The following is an 18796-nucleotide window of genomic DNA, read 5'->3' as shown; positions in this document are numbered from 1 at the left end:
TGCTCGCCGACATCCCCTGGCGGCTTCCAAAGCATCCAGACGTACTTTCCCAGGGTCCGATCTACCACCAGAACTCAGGGGCCCTGTGTTTGACGGCTTGGCCGTTGAATCTTGGATTCTGACCCAGGCTGGGTTTGGCCGGAATGTGGTTGCTACAATGGTTAGTGCCCGGAAGCCCGCCTCAGCACGTAATTATCACCATACCTGGAAGGTTTTCTTCACATGGTGTAGGGACCATGGTTATTCTCCACTGAGGTTCTCCATTCCCAACATTTTAGCCTGTCTCCAGTCTGGCCTAGACTCAGGTTTAGCGCCAAGTTCCCTCAGGAGACAGATATCGGTCTTATCCATCCTTTTCCAGCGCAGGATTGCTACCAACCTGCAGGTAAAGACCTTCATGCAGGGGGTCTCACACTTGGTACCTCCCTATAGGACCCCTCTGGATGCCTGGGACCTTAACCCCTTCATGACCCAGTCTATTTTGATCTTAATGACCTGGCCATTTTTTGCAATTCTGAGGTAATAACTCAGGAACTCTTCAACGCATCCTAGTGATTCTGAGATTGTTTTTTCGTGACATATTGAGCTTCATTTTAGTGGTAATGTTTTTTTAGGATAATTTCTGCGTTTGTGAAAAAAAAAGGAAATTTGGTGAAAAGTTTGAAAATTTTGCAATTTTCAAATTTTGAATTTTTATTCTGTTAATCCAGAGAGTTATGTGACACAAAATAGTCAATAAATAACATTTCCCACATGTCTACTTTACATCAGCACAATTTTGTAAACAAATTTTTTTTTTTGTTAGGAAGTTATAAGGATTAAAAGTTGACCAGTGATTTCTCATTTTTACAACAAAATTTACAAAACCATTTTTTTTTTAGGGACCACCTCACATTTGAAGTCACTATGAGGGGTCTATATGGCAAAAAAATACACAAAAGTGACACCATTCTAAAAACTGCACCCCTCAAGCTACTCAAAATTACGGTAAATTCAAGAAGATTATTAACCCTTCAGGTGCTTCACAGGAACTAAAGCAATGTGGAAGGAAAAAAATGGACATTTTAATTTTTCCAACAAAAATTTTCTTTCAGCATCAATTTTTTCATTTTCACATGGGTAACAGGATAAAATGGATCCTAAAATTTGTTGGGCAATTTCTCCTGAGCACACAGATACCTCATATGTGGTCATAAACCACTGTTTGGGCGCATGCAGGGCTCAGAAGGGAAGGAGCGCCATTTTTTTTTTAATGGAAAATATGCTGGAATATTTAGCGGTTGCCATGTTGTGTTTGGAGAGTCCCTGTGTGCCTAAGCATTGGAGCTCCCCCACAAGTGACCCCATTTTGGAAACTAGACCCTCCAAGGAATTTATCTAGATGCATAGTGAGCACTTTGAACCCCCAGGAGCTTCATAAATTGATCCGTTAAAAAAAAAAAAAAAAGATTTTTTTTTCACAAAAATGCGTCGTATTGGCACAGCTTTTCATGACGCCAACATAGGCGTCATGGGTCGGGAAGGGGTTAACCTGGTCCTAGGTGTTCTGCAGGAAGCTCCATTTGAACAGCTACAAGATGTCTCTTTGACATACCTTTCCTGGAAGGTGGTGTTCCTCATGGCCATAACGTCAATTAGGCGGGTCTCGGAGCAGGCGGCTCTATCCGGTCGAGCCCCGTATCTGATTTTCCACAAGGATAAGGTGGTTCTCAGACCGGCTCCTCCTTTTCTACCGAAGGTCGCTTCCTCGTTTCACATTAATGAGGATATTGTCTTGCCCTCTTTTTGTCCAGCACAGGTACACCTTGTGGAAAAGGCTCTTAATACGTTGGATCTGGTTAGAGCTCTCAGGAGGTATGTGTCACAGACGGCATCCTTTAGTCAGACAGACACGCTGTTTGTGCTCCCCGAGAGTCGCAGGAAGGGACTTGCTGCCTCAAGATCGACCATAGCCAGGTGAATTCATCTGTCGATTCAGGAATCCTACCTCATCTGAGACACAGCTGTTTCAGCAGGGATCAGAGCACACTCAACTCGAGCAGTGGGTGCCTCTTCGGCACCAGGCATTGGCGGAGCAGGTTTGCAAGGTGGCAATCTGGTCCAGCCTGCACACATTCTCCAAACACTACAATGTCCATACTCAGGCTTTAGCAGATGCGAGCCTGGGTAGAAGGATTCTACAAGCAGTGGTGGGGCACCTTTAGACAGGAGGTGCATATAGCTTGGATCGGTGAATTGACTTCCCACCCAGGGACTGCTTTAGGACGTCCCACAGTCCTGTGTCCCCCAATGAGGCAAAGGAGAAACAGGTATTTTTGTGATACTCACCGTAAAATCCTTTTCTCCGAGACGCCCATTGGGGGATACAGCACCCACCCTGTTAGCCAGATAGCTCATTTTTTTACTATTAAGTACTTTTGATAGTAGGTGGGTTTTCTAGACATGTTACCTGCATTAAGGTTGATTTTGTCTGTTTTTTGGATCTCCTACTGCTTTTGCACCAAACTGGTCTCGCTGGCAACCAGGGCGAGGGTGTATACTGCGGAGAAGGAGCTAACCTTTTTTTCATTCACGTAGTGTCAGCACACACCCACAGTCCTGTGTCCCCCAATGAGCGTCTCAGAGAAAAGGATTTTACTCAGTTTTTTTTATAGAAGGCTAGAAAATAATCTCTACTGTATAACCTAAAAGCAGAAAGGAACAGAAGACAAACCTTCCCACTGCAGACTGAACTCTTTGGTTAAGAGCTGCTCCTTCAGAATCAGGCCCAGTGCGGCCTGGCAGAGCATCTCACTGGAAGTCCCTTTCTTAGGAGGAAAGAGTTCATCATAATGCTGGGGGATAAAATTAGTATGTACATCCCCTGCTTCAAATGCCGGGTGACCAGACAAACTGAGAAGGAAATCAATATTCGTGCTCAGGCCCACAATCTGAAAAATAGGAAACAACTGTTACCAAAGTCACGATCACGTGGATAGCAGAGAGGGATCTGCGTTACTTCATACAATTCAATACATTATTTTTTAAATGTTCACTTAAACCACAGGAAATGCAAACCATTTAGACTAAATAGAATCTATATCCAGGATTTTTCTACCCCTTCTGGGAGTATCATGATTATTGGCATCCATCTATGTATAACTTACTGGGCTTCTTGCTTGTTTTCTTTGCTGCAGATCTGGCAGTGCTCACAGAATGCGGAGCCCTGTAAAAAACACTGCACACACCACTGATTAGCAGCTTTCAGTGTACACTGTGCATAGGCAGCAAGAAGCTAATCAAATAGTTAGGTGGAATTATACAGCATTGAAGAATATGAAGGACTACATGGCAGGGCAGCAGGTTTACTAGTCCTGTAGTGATAATCTCCTGCTAATAAAACTGTGATTTGATTAAAAAAAAAGAAAAAAATAAAACTACAGCAATCAGCCCAGTAAGTGACATCACTGGAATCAAGGATTCTGTATTTACATTATTTTTGTTCTCAGATTAGGTATAAAAAAAACAACAAAAAGAAAACATTGTTGACAGATTCCCTTTAAACGGTAACAAAAACCATACACAAATGTTTAGTAGTCAGGATGGAAATTACACAAACACACTTAAAAGTAGAAAAGTACTTAATCCCAGACATTCATATACATTTCTATATTGAGATGTCAGGCACTTGTATAGCAATTTTTACAATGGCACTTGTATAGCAATTTTTACAATGGCAGCGCTCTATTCTACGCTGTTAGTGTATGCTAGTTGTGTAGGTGGACACTCAATAATTTAGTACACTAGCTGAAGAGCCCGGCGTTGCCTGGGCATAGTAACCAACTGTGGTTAGTTATAACAAATTATAATGATTATATTGCACATAAAAACCGTGCATCTAATCCTATCCTGTGTGATACTGACTGCTGAGCTGTGTATCTAATCCTATTCTGTGTGATACTGTCTGCTGAGCCGTGTATCTAATACTATTCTGTGTGATACTGTGTGCAGAGCTGCGTATCTAATCCTATCCTGTGTGATACTGTGTGCTGAGCCGTGTATCTATTCCTATCCTGTGTGATACTGCCTGCTGAGCCGTGTATCTATTCCTATCCTGTGTGATACTGACTGCTGAGCTGTGTATCTAATCCTATCCTGTGTGATACTGACTGCTGAGCCGTGTATCTATTCCTATCCTGTGTGATACTGACTGCTGAGCCGTGTATCTATTCCTATCCTGTGTGATACTGACAGCTGAGCCGTGTATCTAATCCTATCCTGTGTGATACTGACTGCTGAGCCCTGTATCTAATCCTATCCTGTGTGATACGGACTGCTGAGCCGTGTATCTAATCCTATCCTGTGTGATACTGACTGCTGAGCCGTGTATCTAATCCTATCCTGTGTGATACTGACTGCTGAGCATTGTATCTAATAGATGATAACACCATAGAAATGATAAGAATAATAGGCCTCAGTTACCACAACTGTCTACAAAGAAAACTGTTGCTGATAGCAACCAATCACAGCTCAGCTTTCATCTTTTAAACAGCTCTGGGACAGCGTGGCGAGTTTTGAGTGGCGAGTTTTGTGTTTCGACATTTATGTGGCGAGATTGGTGTATGTGTGGTGAAATGTGTGCTGAGGGTGGTATATGTGTTGAAGCACGTGGTAGTGTGTGGCACATTTTGTGTGTGTTCATATCCCCGTGTGTGGTGAGTATCCCATGTCAGGGCCCCACCTTAGCAACTGTACGGTATATACTGTTTGGCGCCATTGCTCTCATTCGTTAAGTCCCCCTTGTTCACATCTGGCAGCTGTCAATTTGCCTCCAACACTTTTCCTTTCACTTTTTCCCCCATTACGTAGATATGAGCAAAATTGTTTGGTGAATTGGAACGTGCGGGGTTAAAATTTCACCTCACAACATAGCCTATGACGCTCTCGGGCTCCAGACATGTGACTGTCAAATTTTGTGGCTGTAGCTGTGACGGTGCGGATGTCAATCCCGGACATACACACACACACACACACACACACACACACACATTGAGCTTTATATATTAGATTACACAAAGCGTGACAAAATAGTGGAGGCACTGCAGCGTATCAGCTCTATATATCCTCCAATATGGATACAGAAAACTGTAGTGGTTAGCATGTTTCTGTAATATCTACATAAGGGCTCATTATGACACAGCCGAGTGCTAACCAATATTTTATGGGATAGTACTTGGCAGGGCTGTGGAGTAAGAGTTCACTTTAGTGGAATTGGTATAAAATATATAAAATATCCAACTTTCAAAATATATAATAAATTGGTACAGTGGTTCAGTGCAGAATGTGCTGAAAATTTTTTCATAAAATTTTAGGAAAGTTCTGAAATGTCTGTTCTGTTCCTGTTGTAAGGATCTCGGCGCTGAGCTAAATCTGTGCTGCACTTTATGTACATGCTCAGTAGTGACCAGTGCTGTAGGGTCGGAGTGGAGATGAATCTGTGCTGCACTTTATGCACATGCTCAGTAGTGACCAGTGCTGTGGAGTCGTAGATGAGATGAATCTGTGCTGCACTTTATGCACATGCTCAGTAGTGACCAGTGCTGTGGGGTCGGAGTGGAGATGAATCTGTGCTGCACTTTATGCACATGCTCAGTAGTGACCAGTGCTGTGGAGTCGTAGATGAGATGAATCTGTGCTGCACTTTATGCACATGCTCAGTAGTGACCAGTGCTGTGGGGTCGGAGTGGAGATGAATCTGTGCTGCACTTTATGCACATGCTCAGTAGTGACCAGTGCTGTGGGGTCGGAGTGGAGATGAATCTGTGCTACACTTTATGCACATGGTCAGTAGTGACCAGTGGTATGGGGTCGTAGATGAGATGAATCTGTGCTGCACTTTATGCACATGCTCAGTAGTGACCAGTGCTGTGGGGTCGTAGATGAGATGAATCTGTGCTGCACTTTATGCACATGCTCAGTAGTGACCAGTGCTGTGGGGTCGGAGTGGAGATGAATCTGTGCTGCACTTTATGCACATACTCAGTAGTGACCAGTGCTGTAGGGTCAGAGTGGAGATGAATCTGTGCTGCACTTTATGCACATGCTCAGTAGTGACCAGTGCTGTGGGGTCGGAGTGGAGATGAATCTGTGCTGCACTTTATGTACATGCTCAGTAGTGACCAGTGCTGTGGAGTCGGAGTCAGGGAAAATGAGGAGTCGGAGGTTTGGCTTACAGACTCTACAGCCCAGACCAATGTTACATTATGAGGCAGTCCAGACCTGAGATTTTTTTCTACAGACAGAATTGGCCTGTGGAAATAGGTCACAGCATGCTGCGAATGGCTCTAGAATTCAGATCACATGCACCCATACAAGTCTATGGATGCGGGTGAAACATCGGACTGCACTCATTTGTTCACCAAGTGCAGTCCGACATTCGTGGACTCAGACAATGGAGAAGTTAAGTTCTCCATCATCTCCACACCTGTGCTGCTATTCCTGTATGTGAGAGAATCGGATCACACCACGATGACACACGGCTCACTCTCTGACACAGCTTGAGCTGAGTTCCATTAGCAGAATCGGCCTGATTCTCTCACAGGGTCTACCATCGTGTGAGCCAGCCCTACATGAAGTAATGGTGCCTTTATGAGCTTTACAAATGTGTAAAACGCAATCATCTCTCACTCCTGCATTTGCTACAGGATCTTGAGAAAAATGTAATATGGATTTGCGTTTACACGGCAATTAAAGTCTTTCATAATGCAATGTCATCATAAGCATAGTGACATGAAGGTACCAAAGTCAGAGCTAGTAAGCTTGCGAGCGGGGCCCTCACTCCACTTGGTATGTGTAGTATTATGTGGGACTCTAATGTCTGATGAGGTTTGTTCATGACCCCTCTAAATAGTTATATACTGCAAAATATGTTGTTGCTATGGAAAATTATAAATTTATAATAGGTCTAACCGATTCATGTCATGCACCAGATTGATAGTATTTAAAGGACCAGCCCTTTAATTATATGATATAGCGAGAACACAAAGACAAAAGAGAGGACTAACAGTTAAATAGAAGGAAGCCTACAAAAAGCCAGTCTGTCGGCCATGGCCAAAAAAGCGTGTGACAGTTTTTCACTGAAGGGTACTAATGCAATACAGAAATATCCCTATGCGTCATTTGTATTAAAAAAAAAAAAAAAAAAAAAGGCAGTAAAAGACATTTAGGCTGTGTGCACATGGTGCGTTTTCGCAGCAGTATTTCTACACGGAATGTAAATCCGCAGCATGTCAATTTTTTGTGCATTTTTCACCTATTGACTTCAATTGAGTCAGTCAAATACGCAGCAAAAATGCAGGTATAAAAATGTTTGCGGATTTGCTGAGTTTTTGCTTCCATTTTTACAGAGTTCGTGTCGGGTGTTTCCCGTGCTGTCATCCGTGTGACAGCGTGAGAAACACATGCGTGGCGGTTCTGATCAGTAGTAACTTCCCGCCGGTAAGATCGTTACAGTCGGTCAGAACTCCATGGGAAATACCCCCTTCCCAGGCTATAAAAAAAAAAAAAAAAAAATAATCAGTCTCCAACTGTCTGTCCACTTTCCCTGTGCTGGTTAATACAATTTCGGGGGATCCCATGCCATTTTTTTTTTTTTTTTTTTCAGAAAATAATTTAATAATTAAATACATGTACAGTAAGCTACACAAGCACTGTACTAATTATGTCACTGACATCTTTATTCCATCTATTCTGTGAGGTCACGCGACAGCTGAAATGATGAATTTTCAAGGACATGGCTGTGTAAAAATCGAAAGGCGCTCACATGGTCCGAGTGACATGCAATTTTTTTCTCCCACCCATTGACTTGCATTGGAGAGTCTCGTCCGATATACGAGGAGAATCTCAGAATGCTGTGATTTTTTTTCTCAGTAAGAATTCAGCTGAGAAAAAATAAATAAATAATAAGCGCAGATGAGCAGGGACTCCTAGATTAAGACTGGTCAGAGCGCAATCTGATTTTTTATCAGATTGCTCTTGTCCGTTTCTCTCGCAGACGAGTATGAGCCCTAATAACCCCACGCGCTGTCCCTGCTGCCAGGTATCGATGTGCGTGCCGAGTTCTGCCAGTTGCTGTTTGGATACAGCCTACATAAGTTCATACTGTGAACGCTCCTACATAGGCTGGTGACAACATGGGACATCACTTTAACCCTTGGATTACCGTCGGACTTGGGCTGAGTATATTGGGTTAATTTAAATGATTAAAGGAGGTGTCTGTTTTATTCCAAATAAAGTGTTTTATTCCTGGTGTGTGTTTATTTAACTCTTAACTTACAGGTTTAGTAATGAGGGTGTCTGGCTTACACCTTCATTACTAAACCGAGGGCTTGTTGTCAGAAACAGATGCTGACACCAACCCTTAATCCCATTACCCCAATGCAACTGCACCAGGGCATCCTAAGAGCCTGGGCTAAGTGCCAGAATTGGCGCTTCAAATATGAAGTGCCGCTTCTGGGGCAGCTGAGGGTTGGTATTTATAGCCAGGGACAGGACAAATAAGCATAATAAAAGGTGTTGAACAAGGAAATTACATCACAAAATGTAATTTTTTTTAGTTTTTTCAAATATCTTTATTTAACTCCAAAAAGTATTCATTGCTGTATAAAACTGCATTAAAAAAAACGCACATTTTTTCAGTTGCATTTTTGCTGCCAACAAATTCCTAGAGACGCAGAAACGTTGAAGAAATTTCTGCAATCAAATACTCAACATGTGCACATAGCCTTAACCAAAAAACGCACTAGAATAAACACAAGCATTCCCATAATAATAGCATTCATTGAATGGAAGTAATAAAACAGAAAAATTTTTTTTTTACAAATTTGGTACTTAACAGATTTATGCCATATGGTAAGTGGTGCTTATAAATTGCTTTCGCAATGCCACCCCATCCCAAAAGGAAAAGATAGTATCCAAAATGGTGCTGTTAAATAGTACAATCAACAAACCCTATATATGTATGTATATGAAAAAAATCAATAGCTATGGCTGTCAGAAAGCAGTGATGCAAAACTAGAAAAGAAATTTACAGATGTTAAGATATCTATACACCGAGATGTGTAAGTGACGATCAATGTTACTGTAATTGAGGCATATGCATTATCGAATTGTGGAAAGGTAATCCATTCTTTATAGCAATCTGCTGTCACGTGACATCCCAATCAGACTGCAGTATTAGTACTCTGAAGAGAACTAAAAGGTTACTATGGCCAAAGTGATACAGATCGCGTGTCATCAGCACTTTATCACTGATTTTACCACGCACATGACAAAGTCATCATATCAAGCATCAGAAAATGGGAACAATTTATAGCCAAGCGTAGCAAAAATGAGAACTGGTTTCAGAGAAGTACAGGACCAGATTCTGCAGCCTTAGGGAAGGCAATTAAAGGAGTTGTCTCATAAAAACAATCCCAGTCGACAAGTCGTATTAAAGCACGCATGCTGGACGAGAGCCATTCTATACAATCAGCTTGTGTTTAGGACTGAAGTCAACTGCTGGGAAAATGGCTGGCTGAAGCTTCCCAAAGTCAGCTACTTCCAGGGGGTACCAGGAAAAGGACCTGTTGTGAACCAATGATCAACTCAATGTGTGCATTTTAAAAAAGGGTTGTATTTTACGAGCGGACCTCATTAAGAAAATGTCTGGTATTGAGACTATAAGTAATAGATTAATGAGAGTCTCCACTTTTTCAGTTATTAATGTTTGATTCATGAGTATCCAACAACCGGTATTCCCTGTCCTTCAGCCTGCTGAATGGGTCACAGTGCTCCTGGAGCGCTGTGCTGGCGCTGCGGCTTAGTTCCTTCACAGATTCACTGGCATCTATTACATGTTTATTGCAATGCCTCAGGCTATGCTGGGAATGTCCAAGATGGAAATACAGGTAATCAGTCGCCCCTGGATGTATATGACCTACTAATATGGGCATACAGGTAATAGAAATGTTACCCTAGTCCTACCTGTCTGCCTCATATTAAGAAATGTTATATTCTCTCTTTATGTTAATGATTTCTTCCAGGCTCTGGGTGTACGGTGCCTGGAAGAAATTCCTGCCTCCCTTCTTCATTGTAATACTACCCCCACCTATGCATGTCAGTTGTGGCGCTGGAATCCCGCACCTGCGCCCTGCACTCCCTCAAAAACCCATACCTCTTCCTCCCTTCTGTGGGAACTGCACTCAGGGATCTTCTGCGCTGGCGCCAGCGACTTCTGCTCCAGCGACCTCCAGCATGTGCGCCGATAAGGTGCTCTCCCCACTTCCTCCCTGCAAAGTTATGGGTATGTAAACAAGGTTCCTAGTGATGACTATGCAGGGAAGAAGTGGGGAGAGCACTTTATTGGTGAGAACGCTAGAGGTCACAGTGACTGCCAATGCCTGCAGAAGATCCCCGAATGTGGTGCCCACAGAAGGGCGGAAGAGGTACGTATTGTGGAGGAAGTGCAGGGCACAGGATAAATGGAAGGTGGGTAGTATTACAATGAAGACAGGAGGCAGGGATTTCTTCCAGGCACCGTACACCCGGAGCCTGGAAGAAATCATTAGCATCCAGAAAGAATGTAATATTTCACAGCAACAAGACCATTAATATGAGGCAGACAGGTAGGACTAGTGTAACATTTCTATTACCTGTATGCCCATATTAATAGGTCATATATGTTCCGGGGGGTGACAGATCACTTCAAGAGGTTGCACAAGAATCTGAATTCAGGAATACATTTATTTTACTAGATATGTTACCAAATCGTAAAACCTATATTCAGCTTTGAAGACCATTATAGTTGATTAAATTAATATAAAGACTTTAGTGATAAGGGGAAAGATGGACTGTGGGTCCAAAGGGTGGGACCACCAAACTTATCCCCTATAAGGGAATATGTCACCAGGTTTTTGCTCACTGATCAGAAACCAGCATAATATAGGAGACAGAGACCCTGATTCCAGCTATTTATTACATTGCTGCATGTTGTATTTTTGATTAAAAAAAGTGTTCTCTGTTGCAGATCTAGCATTTCCGAGGTGTATAACCCTACCCACTTCACTGAATCGCAGCTTCCTGTGTACACTGTGCATAGGCAGAAAGTTGACGATAGTGGGGACAGGGTTATTCAAACCTCACAAATATGGAGGACTTCCTGGCAGCTGATTTACTAGTCCTCTAGTGATAAAAAAAAGATTCCCTTGCTTGGTACATATAGAGGTAAGACACAAGTGACATTGACCATCCATAAAGAAGGTACACCTTGGCATGGTTGGATGGCTTTTGCAGTCTTTGATTAAAAAAAATATAAGTGAACTAAGCACTTTACGTTCCTACCATGTGTAGCACTAGCAATAACAGAATTCATGTATTCATTCATTGCCGTGTGCTGAGGTATAGTGTACATATCCAATCCGCTTTAATGACACAGCTATTTTGGGTCTTAAAGGGAATGCGTCATAAGAAAATCCATTGTTTAAATCAGATTTTGTTTTGTATTAAATGTATTTTTTCCTATGTTTTTAAAAAAAATTGCCAAAAACGTATCATAATCTGTATTATAATTATTAAAGGAAATATAGGGATTTTTGTGTACTCACAGTAAAATCCTTTTCTCCGAGCCAATCATTGGGGGACACAGACAGTGGTGTTATGCTGCTGGCCACTAGGAGGACACTAAGTAAACCAGAAAAAAAGTTAGCTCCTCTCCTACACCCTCTCGCTGGCTGAGATTTCTCCAGTTCGATGAAAAAAGCAGGAGGAGCATAAACAGTCAACAATAACCATAACTATGTCAACACCTAAGAATGCTACAGTGAGCCAATAGGCTAAACAGGGTGGGTGCTGTGTCCCCAATGATTGGCTCGGAGAAAAGGATTTTACGGTGAGTACACAAAAATCTTTATTTCTCCTACGCCTCATTGGGGGACTCAGATACAGTGGGACGTCCTAAAGCAGTCCCTGGGTGGGGAGCATACATCTGTTAATACCCCATGTACCACTGAGTCAACACTGAGGTACTGCCGATTGCAGGCTGCGTCTGCCGAGAGCTGCATCCGCAGAGGCCTGAGAATGAATTAGGCAATGTTTGTAAAGGTATGCAGGCTGGACCAAGTCGCAGCCTTGCGGACAGGACTGAGAATGAATTTGGTAATGGTTTGTAAAAGTATGCAGACTGGACCAAGTCGCAGACCTGTTCTGCCGAGGCCTGGTGCCGAATGGCCCAAGAGGCGCCCACTGACCGGGTAGAGTGCGCCTTAATCCCCGCTGGGACAGGCGCGTTCCTGACACGGAAGGATTCCTGAATCACCAAGCGAATCCACCTGGCTAGCGTTGCTTTTGACGCGGCTAGACCCTTCCTATGCCCCTCTGGAAGCATGAACAGGGCATCTGACTTGTGGAAGGGAGCCGTCTGCGAGATGTACCGTCTCAGCGCCCTAACCACATCCATGGTGTGAAGGGCCTTCTCAATTAGATGGACTGGCGCCGGACAAAAGGAAGGCAAAACAATTTCCTCGTTGAGATGGAAAGAGGAGATGACCTTGGGCAGGAAGGACGGGGATGTCCTGAAAACTACCTTGTCCTAATGAAAATTCAGGAACGGAAAACGGCAGGACAGGGCTGCCAATTCCAAAACTCGTCTGATTGACGTAATTGCCACTAGAAAGACCACCTTCCAAGAGAGGACGGTCAGTGACACGTCCTGCAGCGGTTCAAAAGGCGCCTCCTATAAGGCCCCGAGAACCAGGTTAAGGTCCCATGATTCCAATGGCCTTCTATAAGGAGGCACCACATGGGAAACTCCCTGAATGAACGTCTTGACCTGAAGTATGGTGGCAATTTTGCGTTGGAAAAACACTGACAAGGCCGAAATTTGGCCCATGAGTGAGCTAAGCGCGAGGTCTAATTTTAATCCGGATTGAAGGAATTCCGAATGGAAAACACCAGAGGGGATCGACCATGATCCTTGCACCACGAAAAGAAGGTTTTCCAGATGCGGTGATAGCTGCGCATAGACACAGGCTTCCTAGCACTAATCATGGTGGAAATCACGTCGTGAGAGAACCCACCCGGTGCTAAAATCCAGGATTCGATGGCCACACCGTCAAAGACAGGGCCCCGGAGTTCTGGTGGTAAATCAGGCCCTGCGAGAGTAGCTCCATGCGATCTGGAAGTCGCCAGGGGACGTCGGCGACTAGTTGTATTAGTTCTGCATACCATGCTCGGCGCGGCCAATCTGGCATGACTAGGATCACGGGTACTCCCTCTGCTCTGATCTTCTTGATGACCATCGGAAGCAAGGGAAGGGGGGGGGGGGGGGGAAGATGTACGGGAGCCGGAACCGGTGCCATGGCAGAACTAGGGCATCCGCGATCAGGTAATGAACCGAGGAACCTTGTTGTTTAGTCTTGAGGCCATGAGATCCACATCCGGAGTCCCCCAACGATGACAAATCTGCTGAAAGACTTCTAGATGAAGAGACCACTCTCCCGAGGCAATGCCTTGGCGACTGAGAAAATCTGCCGCCCAATTTTCCACGCCCGGGATGTGGATTGCTGATATGGCCAAATGGTTGGTCTCGGTCCAATGGAGGATGTGACTCACTTCGTGCATGTTCATCCTGCTACGGGTACCTCCCTGGCGGTTGATATACGCTAAAGCTGTGGCATTGTCGGATTGGATCCTGATAGGGTGACCTGCGAGGAGATGGTGGAAACTCCGTAGAGATAATCTGATCGCTCGTATCTCCAAAATGTTGATGGGGAGACGTGACTCTCGGGTTGACCAATGACCCTGTGCCGTGTGGTGACGAAAGACCGCACCCCAGCCAAGAAAACTTGCGTCAGTGGTTACTACCAACCATCTTACTGGGAGAAAAGACCTCCCTTGATTCAGGGAGGACCTCAGTATCCACCACCTGAGGGCTTGCCTGACCCGCAGGGACAGAAGGATCCGACGTTCCAGGGAGAACAGGTTCTTGTCCCAAGCTAACAGCAACGCATGTTGTAAGGGACGGAGGTGGAACTGTGCAAATGGAACTGCTTCCATCACTGCCACCATCTTTCCGAGAACTCTCATGCTGAAACGAATGGAGAGAGAAACCGGTCGGGAAAGAGTCCGCACTGCCTGTTGTAAGGCTTGGGTCTTTTCTGGAGGGAGAATGACCAACCCGCGGGAAGTGTCCAAGATCATTCCTAAAAAGGAAATCTGCTGAGCGGGTTTTGGGAAAGACTTTTCGAAGTCTATCTTCCACCCCAGGCGAGAAAGTGTATTTACTGTTATATCCACGGATTCCTCGCAGGCTGGAAGGGACGGATCCTTGATGAGCAGGTCGTCAAGATACGGTTAACACCACCACTCCCCAAGAGTGGAGAATGGCCATGAAAGCCGCCATGACCTTGGTAAAGACCCTGGGGACGGTGGCGAGTCCGAAGGGCAAGGCAACGAACTGGAAGTGTTCCTCGTGAATTGCAAAACGCAGGAACTGTTGGTGGGACGGGCAGATCGGAATGTGAAGGTAAGCGTCCTTGATGTCGATGGATGCTAGGAACTCTCCTTTTTCCATGGAAGCAACAACTGATCGGAGAGATTCCATTCGGAATCGTTGTACTTTGACAAACTGATTTAACAGTTTGAGATCCAGAATGGGTCGCATCGTCCCGTCCTTTTTTGGAACCACAAAAAGGTTTGAATAAAAACCCCTGAACCTCTCATGATGAGGGACGGGAATGATAACTCCGTCCCTTAGAGCCTGAACAGCCCGAAGGAAGGCTCTTGTCTTTTACTTGGGGGGAGAGGAAAGGAAAAACCCGAGTTGGAGGGGGAGAAGAAAATTCTATCTTGTATCTGGAGGACACCAGCTCCCTGACCCCCTTGTCGTGGACGACCGCAAGCCAGGTGTGGCTGTAGGAAAGTAGGCGACCGCCAATTTTGTCAGCGTCCGCCGGATACCGCAACAAGTCATTGGGTAGATCTAGCTCCCCTAGATCCAGAAGCCCTAGGCCTGGCTTTCCAAGAGCGGTTAGGTCTGTATGAGACCTGGGAGCCTGTCTCTGCACGGGGATCGTGAAGAGAAGGTAGAGGAGGACCAACCGGAATTGTTGCAAAAAGATCGAAAACGTGTCGACTGTTGGTTGCGAAACGGCAGAACAGCCTTTTGTTGAGGAAGGAATTTACTTTTTCCCCCTGGTAGTATCAGAAATGAGCTGGTCCAGGTTCTCTCCAAAAAGACGATCCGTTTGAAAGGGGAGAGAAGTCAATGATCTTTTAGATGTGGCATCAGCCCGCCAGCCGCAGAGCCATAGGGATCTTCTAATGGTGATCGCATTAGCGGCAGTTTGAGCCGCGCAATTGGCGGCATCAAAAGAAGCGTCTGCTACAAAGTCCGCTAAGTTAATTATCTGCCTGGCGACAGTGGTTGCCTCCGGAGGAAGATTGGTGCCCTGGAAGGAAGTAATCAAGACCTCTGCCCAAGTGTCCATTGCCTTTGTGATCCAAATTGCCGTAAAAGATGGAAAAAGCGCTGCTCCTGAAGCTTCAAAAATCTGAGCGGGCAAGGTAGTCCATTTGATGATCGGAGTGGTTTCTGACTGAGGAACCCTCAAACAGATAGGAGCGTTTTAGAAGCAAGAAGCGATACAGGAGGGTCCTCCAAAGGAGACTGTAACCAATCCTTCAATAGGTCTGGAGAAAAAGGCTATTTAGCCTGAGTAGACTGCTCTGTGAACCGCTTAAGTGCCGTTCCCCATGTTTCTGGACAATTTCCTTAAACTCCAGATGGCTGGTAAATAACCTGCGCACACGCTTGGTTTTCTTAAATGAGATAGAGTGTGCTGGAGCAGGAATATTTTCCTCATCCAACTTCAGAATCCTGTTGATCAGTTGGGGGATTCTGGGGGGCTGACGTGTCAGATTCGAATTCAGAGTCGTGCTCGCAGTGAACCTCAGGAGAGGGAGAACGAGAGACAGGAGTCGCCGATGCTGAAGCGCGAACGTGACTAGGAGACGTGTCATCGGTCCGCTTTCTATAGACCTGAGCATCCCTTGAACGAGTACGGCCCCTGCTGGTGGACGGTTCCCGGCCGTCGCCAGGGCCCTCCTCGGGAGGTAAGGATGCTTTCTGACTTAAAGAGTCCTCCCGGAGGGAGAATATAGCCTGGGTCAGAGACTCCACCGACTGTGACAGGGATGCAGCCCACTCAGGGGTACTAAACGCAGGAGGCCCGTCTGTTATGAATGGGTCACCGAGGAGGATAGCAGGACCAGGCTAAGCCACTAGAAAACCAGAGAGGTTGGTAACTAAGTGGATTGCAGACACCTGATCCTATCCACACAACTAGCAGTAGCCGTGGAGCGTACCTACAATGCCCTAGACGCCTCGGCACAGCCGGAGAACTAACTCAGCCTAAAGCAAGAAAGGTGAAATCTAAACTGACCCCAAAAGGAATAGACAGCCCCCAAACATATTGTCAGTGATACGAGATGAAAACACAAACGCAGGCAGGAAAATAAACTGAGCAAATGATGGGGCCCAAACTGACTAGACAGGACAGGAAAGGAAAGACACTGTCTGCAATCACGCAAAAACCCTGAAAAATCCAACACGTCTGATGCACAAAAAACACTGAAGTCACACGACTTCGCCCCCACTATATCAGCACTCTGGTATATACTGAAAGCAAAGCAAAAAGAGACCAATATAACAGGGGACAGAACAAACTGACACAAGCAGTAACATATGGGCGGTGATCCAGCACAGCCCCAGCAGTAGCAAGCTGACCCGCACAAAGCAGAGATAGACAAAACCAGATCAAATGCAAAAAGATTAGCAAATGAACCACTTAGCTGAACCATGCAGGAACAGAGCAGGAGACATCAGACCTCAGAAGGCACAGGAAGACAATCACCAGCAGGGATTGAAGGAAGTCAGCTGTCTTAAATACACCAGTCAGAAACCCCAGATCTCCAAACGTCATCATCAGTATCAGGTGGCAAGCCTCTGTCAATCTGACCAGCTCCACTACCTCCAGTAACCACCAGAGGGAGCCCAGAAAGAGAATTCACAACACCCATCAGCAGTGGCGGCGAGGGGCGCTGGAGCGCAGGCAGGGGCGCAGTCCGGGTCGCAGTTCGTGCATAACGGATTAGTCTGTGCACTGGGTAAGGCAGACTTGCAAGTGGTACACACGGTAAAGAATGCAGTGTGCTTCTTAGCAGCCCGTTTAGCCTCCTTAGATTGAGACATGGCGCTCGTGATAGGGTTAACGGCAGAGTCTGTCTGCAGCTGCAGGGAATGTGCCGGGAAGGGGTTAAGCTTTAATCTGAGGGCAGATGCAGCTTACCCACGGTCCTGTGCTGTGTCGTGCATAACGGATTAGTCTGTGCACTGGGTAAGGCAGACTTGCAAGTGGTACACACGGAAAAGAATGCAGTGTGCTTCTTAGCAGCCCGTTTAGCCTCCTTAGATTGAGACATGGCGCTCGTGATAGGGTTAACGGCAGAGTCTGTCTGCAGCTGCAGGGATGGTTAAGCTTTAATCTGAGGGCAGATGCAGCTTACCCACGGTCCTGTGCCGTGTCCCCCGGGAGGAAAGCAGTGGCCCTGTGGTGTCACCCGATAACCGGCTGTCCAGAGCAGGCATAGCGCTCCTGAAAGGGTTAACGGCAGCTGAGGTAAAAGACATGGCCCCCAAGATTAGAATTGTGCGTCTCGTAAGGAATGAGAGGCGCCAAGAAGAGGGGACAGCGACGTTAGTGCGGGCGGCGCTATTCAAATTGCGGCCTAGTAGGCCGGAAAAGCCGGGGTCTAAATTTTTGGCCTACCAGAGGTAGGCGCCGGGGACGGGGAGGGGGCAGCGCTATTCAAATTGCGGCATAGTAGGCCAGAAAAGCCAGGGACTAAATTTCTGACCTCCCCGCTGTAAGTGCCGGGCGGGGGGGGGGGGCGCGACAGGGCGCCAGTGTACCGCCGCTGACGCCAAGTCCGCGCTTCTCCTGGGGAAAAGGACCCGACCCCATACCTCCACTGTCGCGCTGTCCGGGGTCTTCCAGCTGCAGGTGTCTCATCCTCCGGGTGATGTAGCAGAGCTGGAGGAGGTCTTAAAGGGGTATTGCTCGATCAATCCACCCTGTGGCAGGGGGATGGAGAGCTCTGGGGCTGATTCAGGGCATCCGAAAAGCGCTGCTCAAGTCCTCTCCATGCACTCCTGTGCTTCGTCCTGTTGCGCCTGCCCTTGTATCCGTGGAGTACCGACCGTAAGGAAACCATTGTCAGAGGAATCAGCCCCATTCGTCGCAGGAAAGTGTACGGGGAGGTATACTCCGCGTGCTTGCCTGTTGATAGTTCGGGGGAGAGTGGGCCGTAGAAAGGAACAGTCGCCCCCTTCACTCCGTTAATTAAAAGATAAAAATTTACAGAAAATCCAAAAATAAAATAAAAACGGTGGGGTCTGAAACCAGACCCAAGTGCCTCCTACAGACACTAAGCAAGAACTGGAGAAATCTCATCTAGCGAGAGGGTGTATACTGCAAGGGGGGAGTTAACTTTTTCTGGTTTACTTAGTGTCCTCCTAGTCGCAAGCAGCATAACACCCACTGTCTCTGTGTCCCCCAATGAGGCGTAGGAGAAATGCGGTTTTCCAGCGGAATGGAATTCCGAAATTCCCGCGGTAACTTCCGCAACGTGTGCACGTAGCCTAACAGTTAAATAGAAGGAGGCCTACAAAAAGCCATTCCTGTTGGCCATGGCCAAAAAAAGCGTGACAGTTTTTCACTGA

General features: G+C 46.0%; 1 protein-coding gene across 3 annotated transcripts in view; it reads right to left on the bottom strand.

Annotated features, from left to right (window-relative positions):
* MCCC1 (methylcrotonyl-CoA carboxylase subunit 1) overlaps window positions 1–18796 on the bottom strand; it is a 139054-nt gene that overhangs the window by 39941 nt on the left and 80317 nt on the right. For all 3 annotated transcript variants that reach the window (XM_073578756.1, XM_073578758.1, XM_073578757.1), the window contains one exon: window positions 2714–2930. In XM_073578756.1, the coding sequence (XP_073434857.1) occupies window positions 2714–2930 (217 nt within the window). The remainder of the gene's footprint in view (window positions 1–2713; window positions 2931–18796) is intronic.

This window comes from Dendrobates tinctorius, unplaced genomic scaffold (genome assembly GCF_039654945.1).
Source record: "Dendrobates tinctorius isolate UK_male_01 unplaced genomic scaffold, ASM3965494v1 ptg000060l, whole genome shotgun sequence".
NCBI classification, from domain to species: domain Eukaryota; kingdom Metazoa; phylum Chordata; class Amphibia; order Anura; family Dendrobatidae; genus Dendrobates; species Dendrobates tinctorius.
This window is presented reverse-complemented; position numbering and strand designations above follow the sequence as displayed.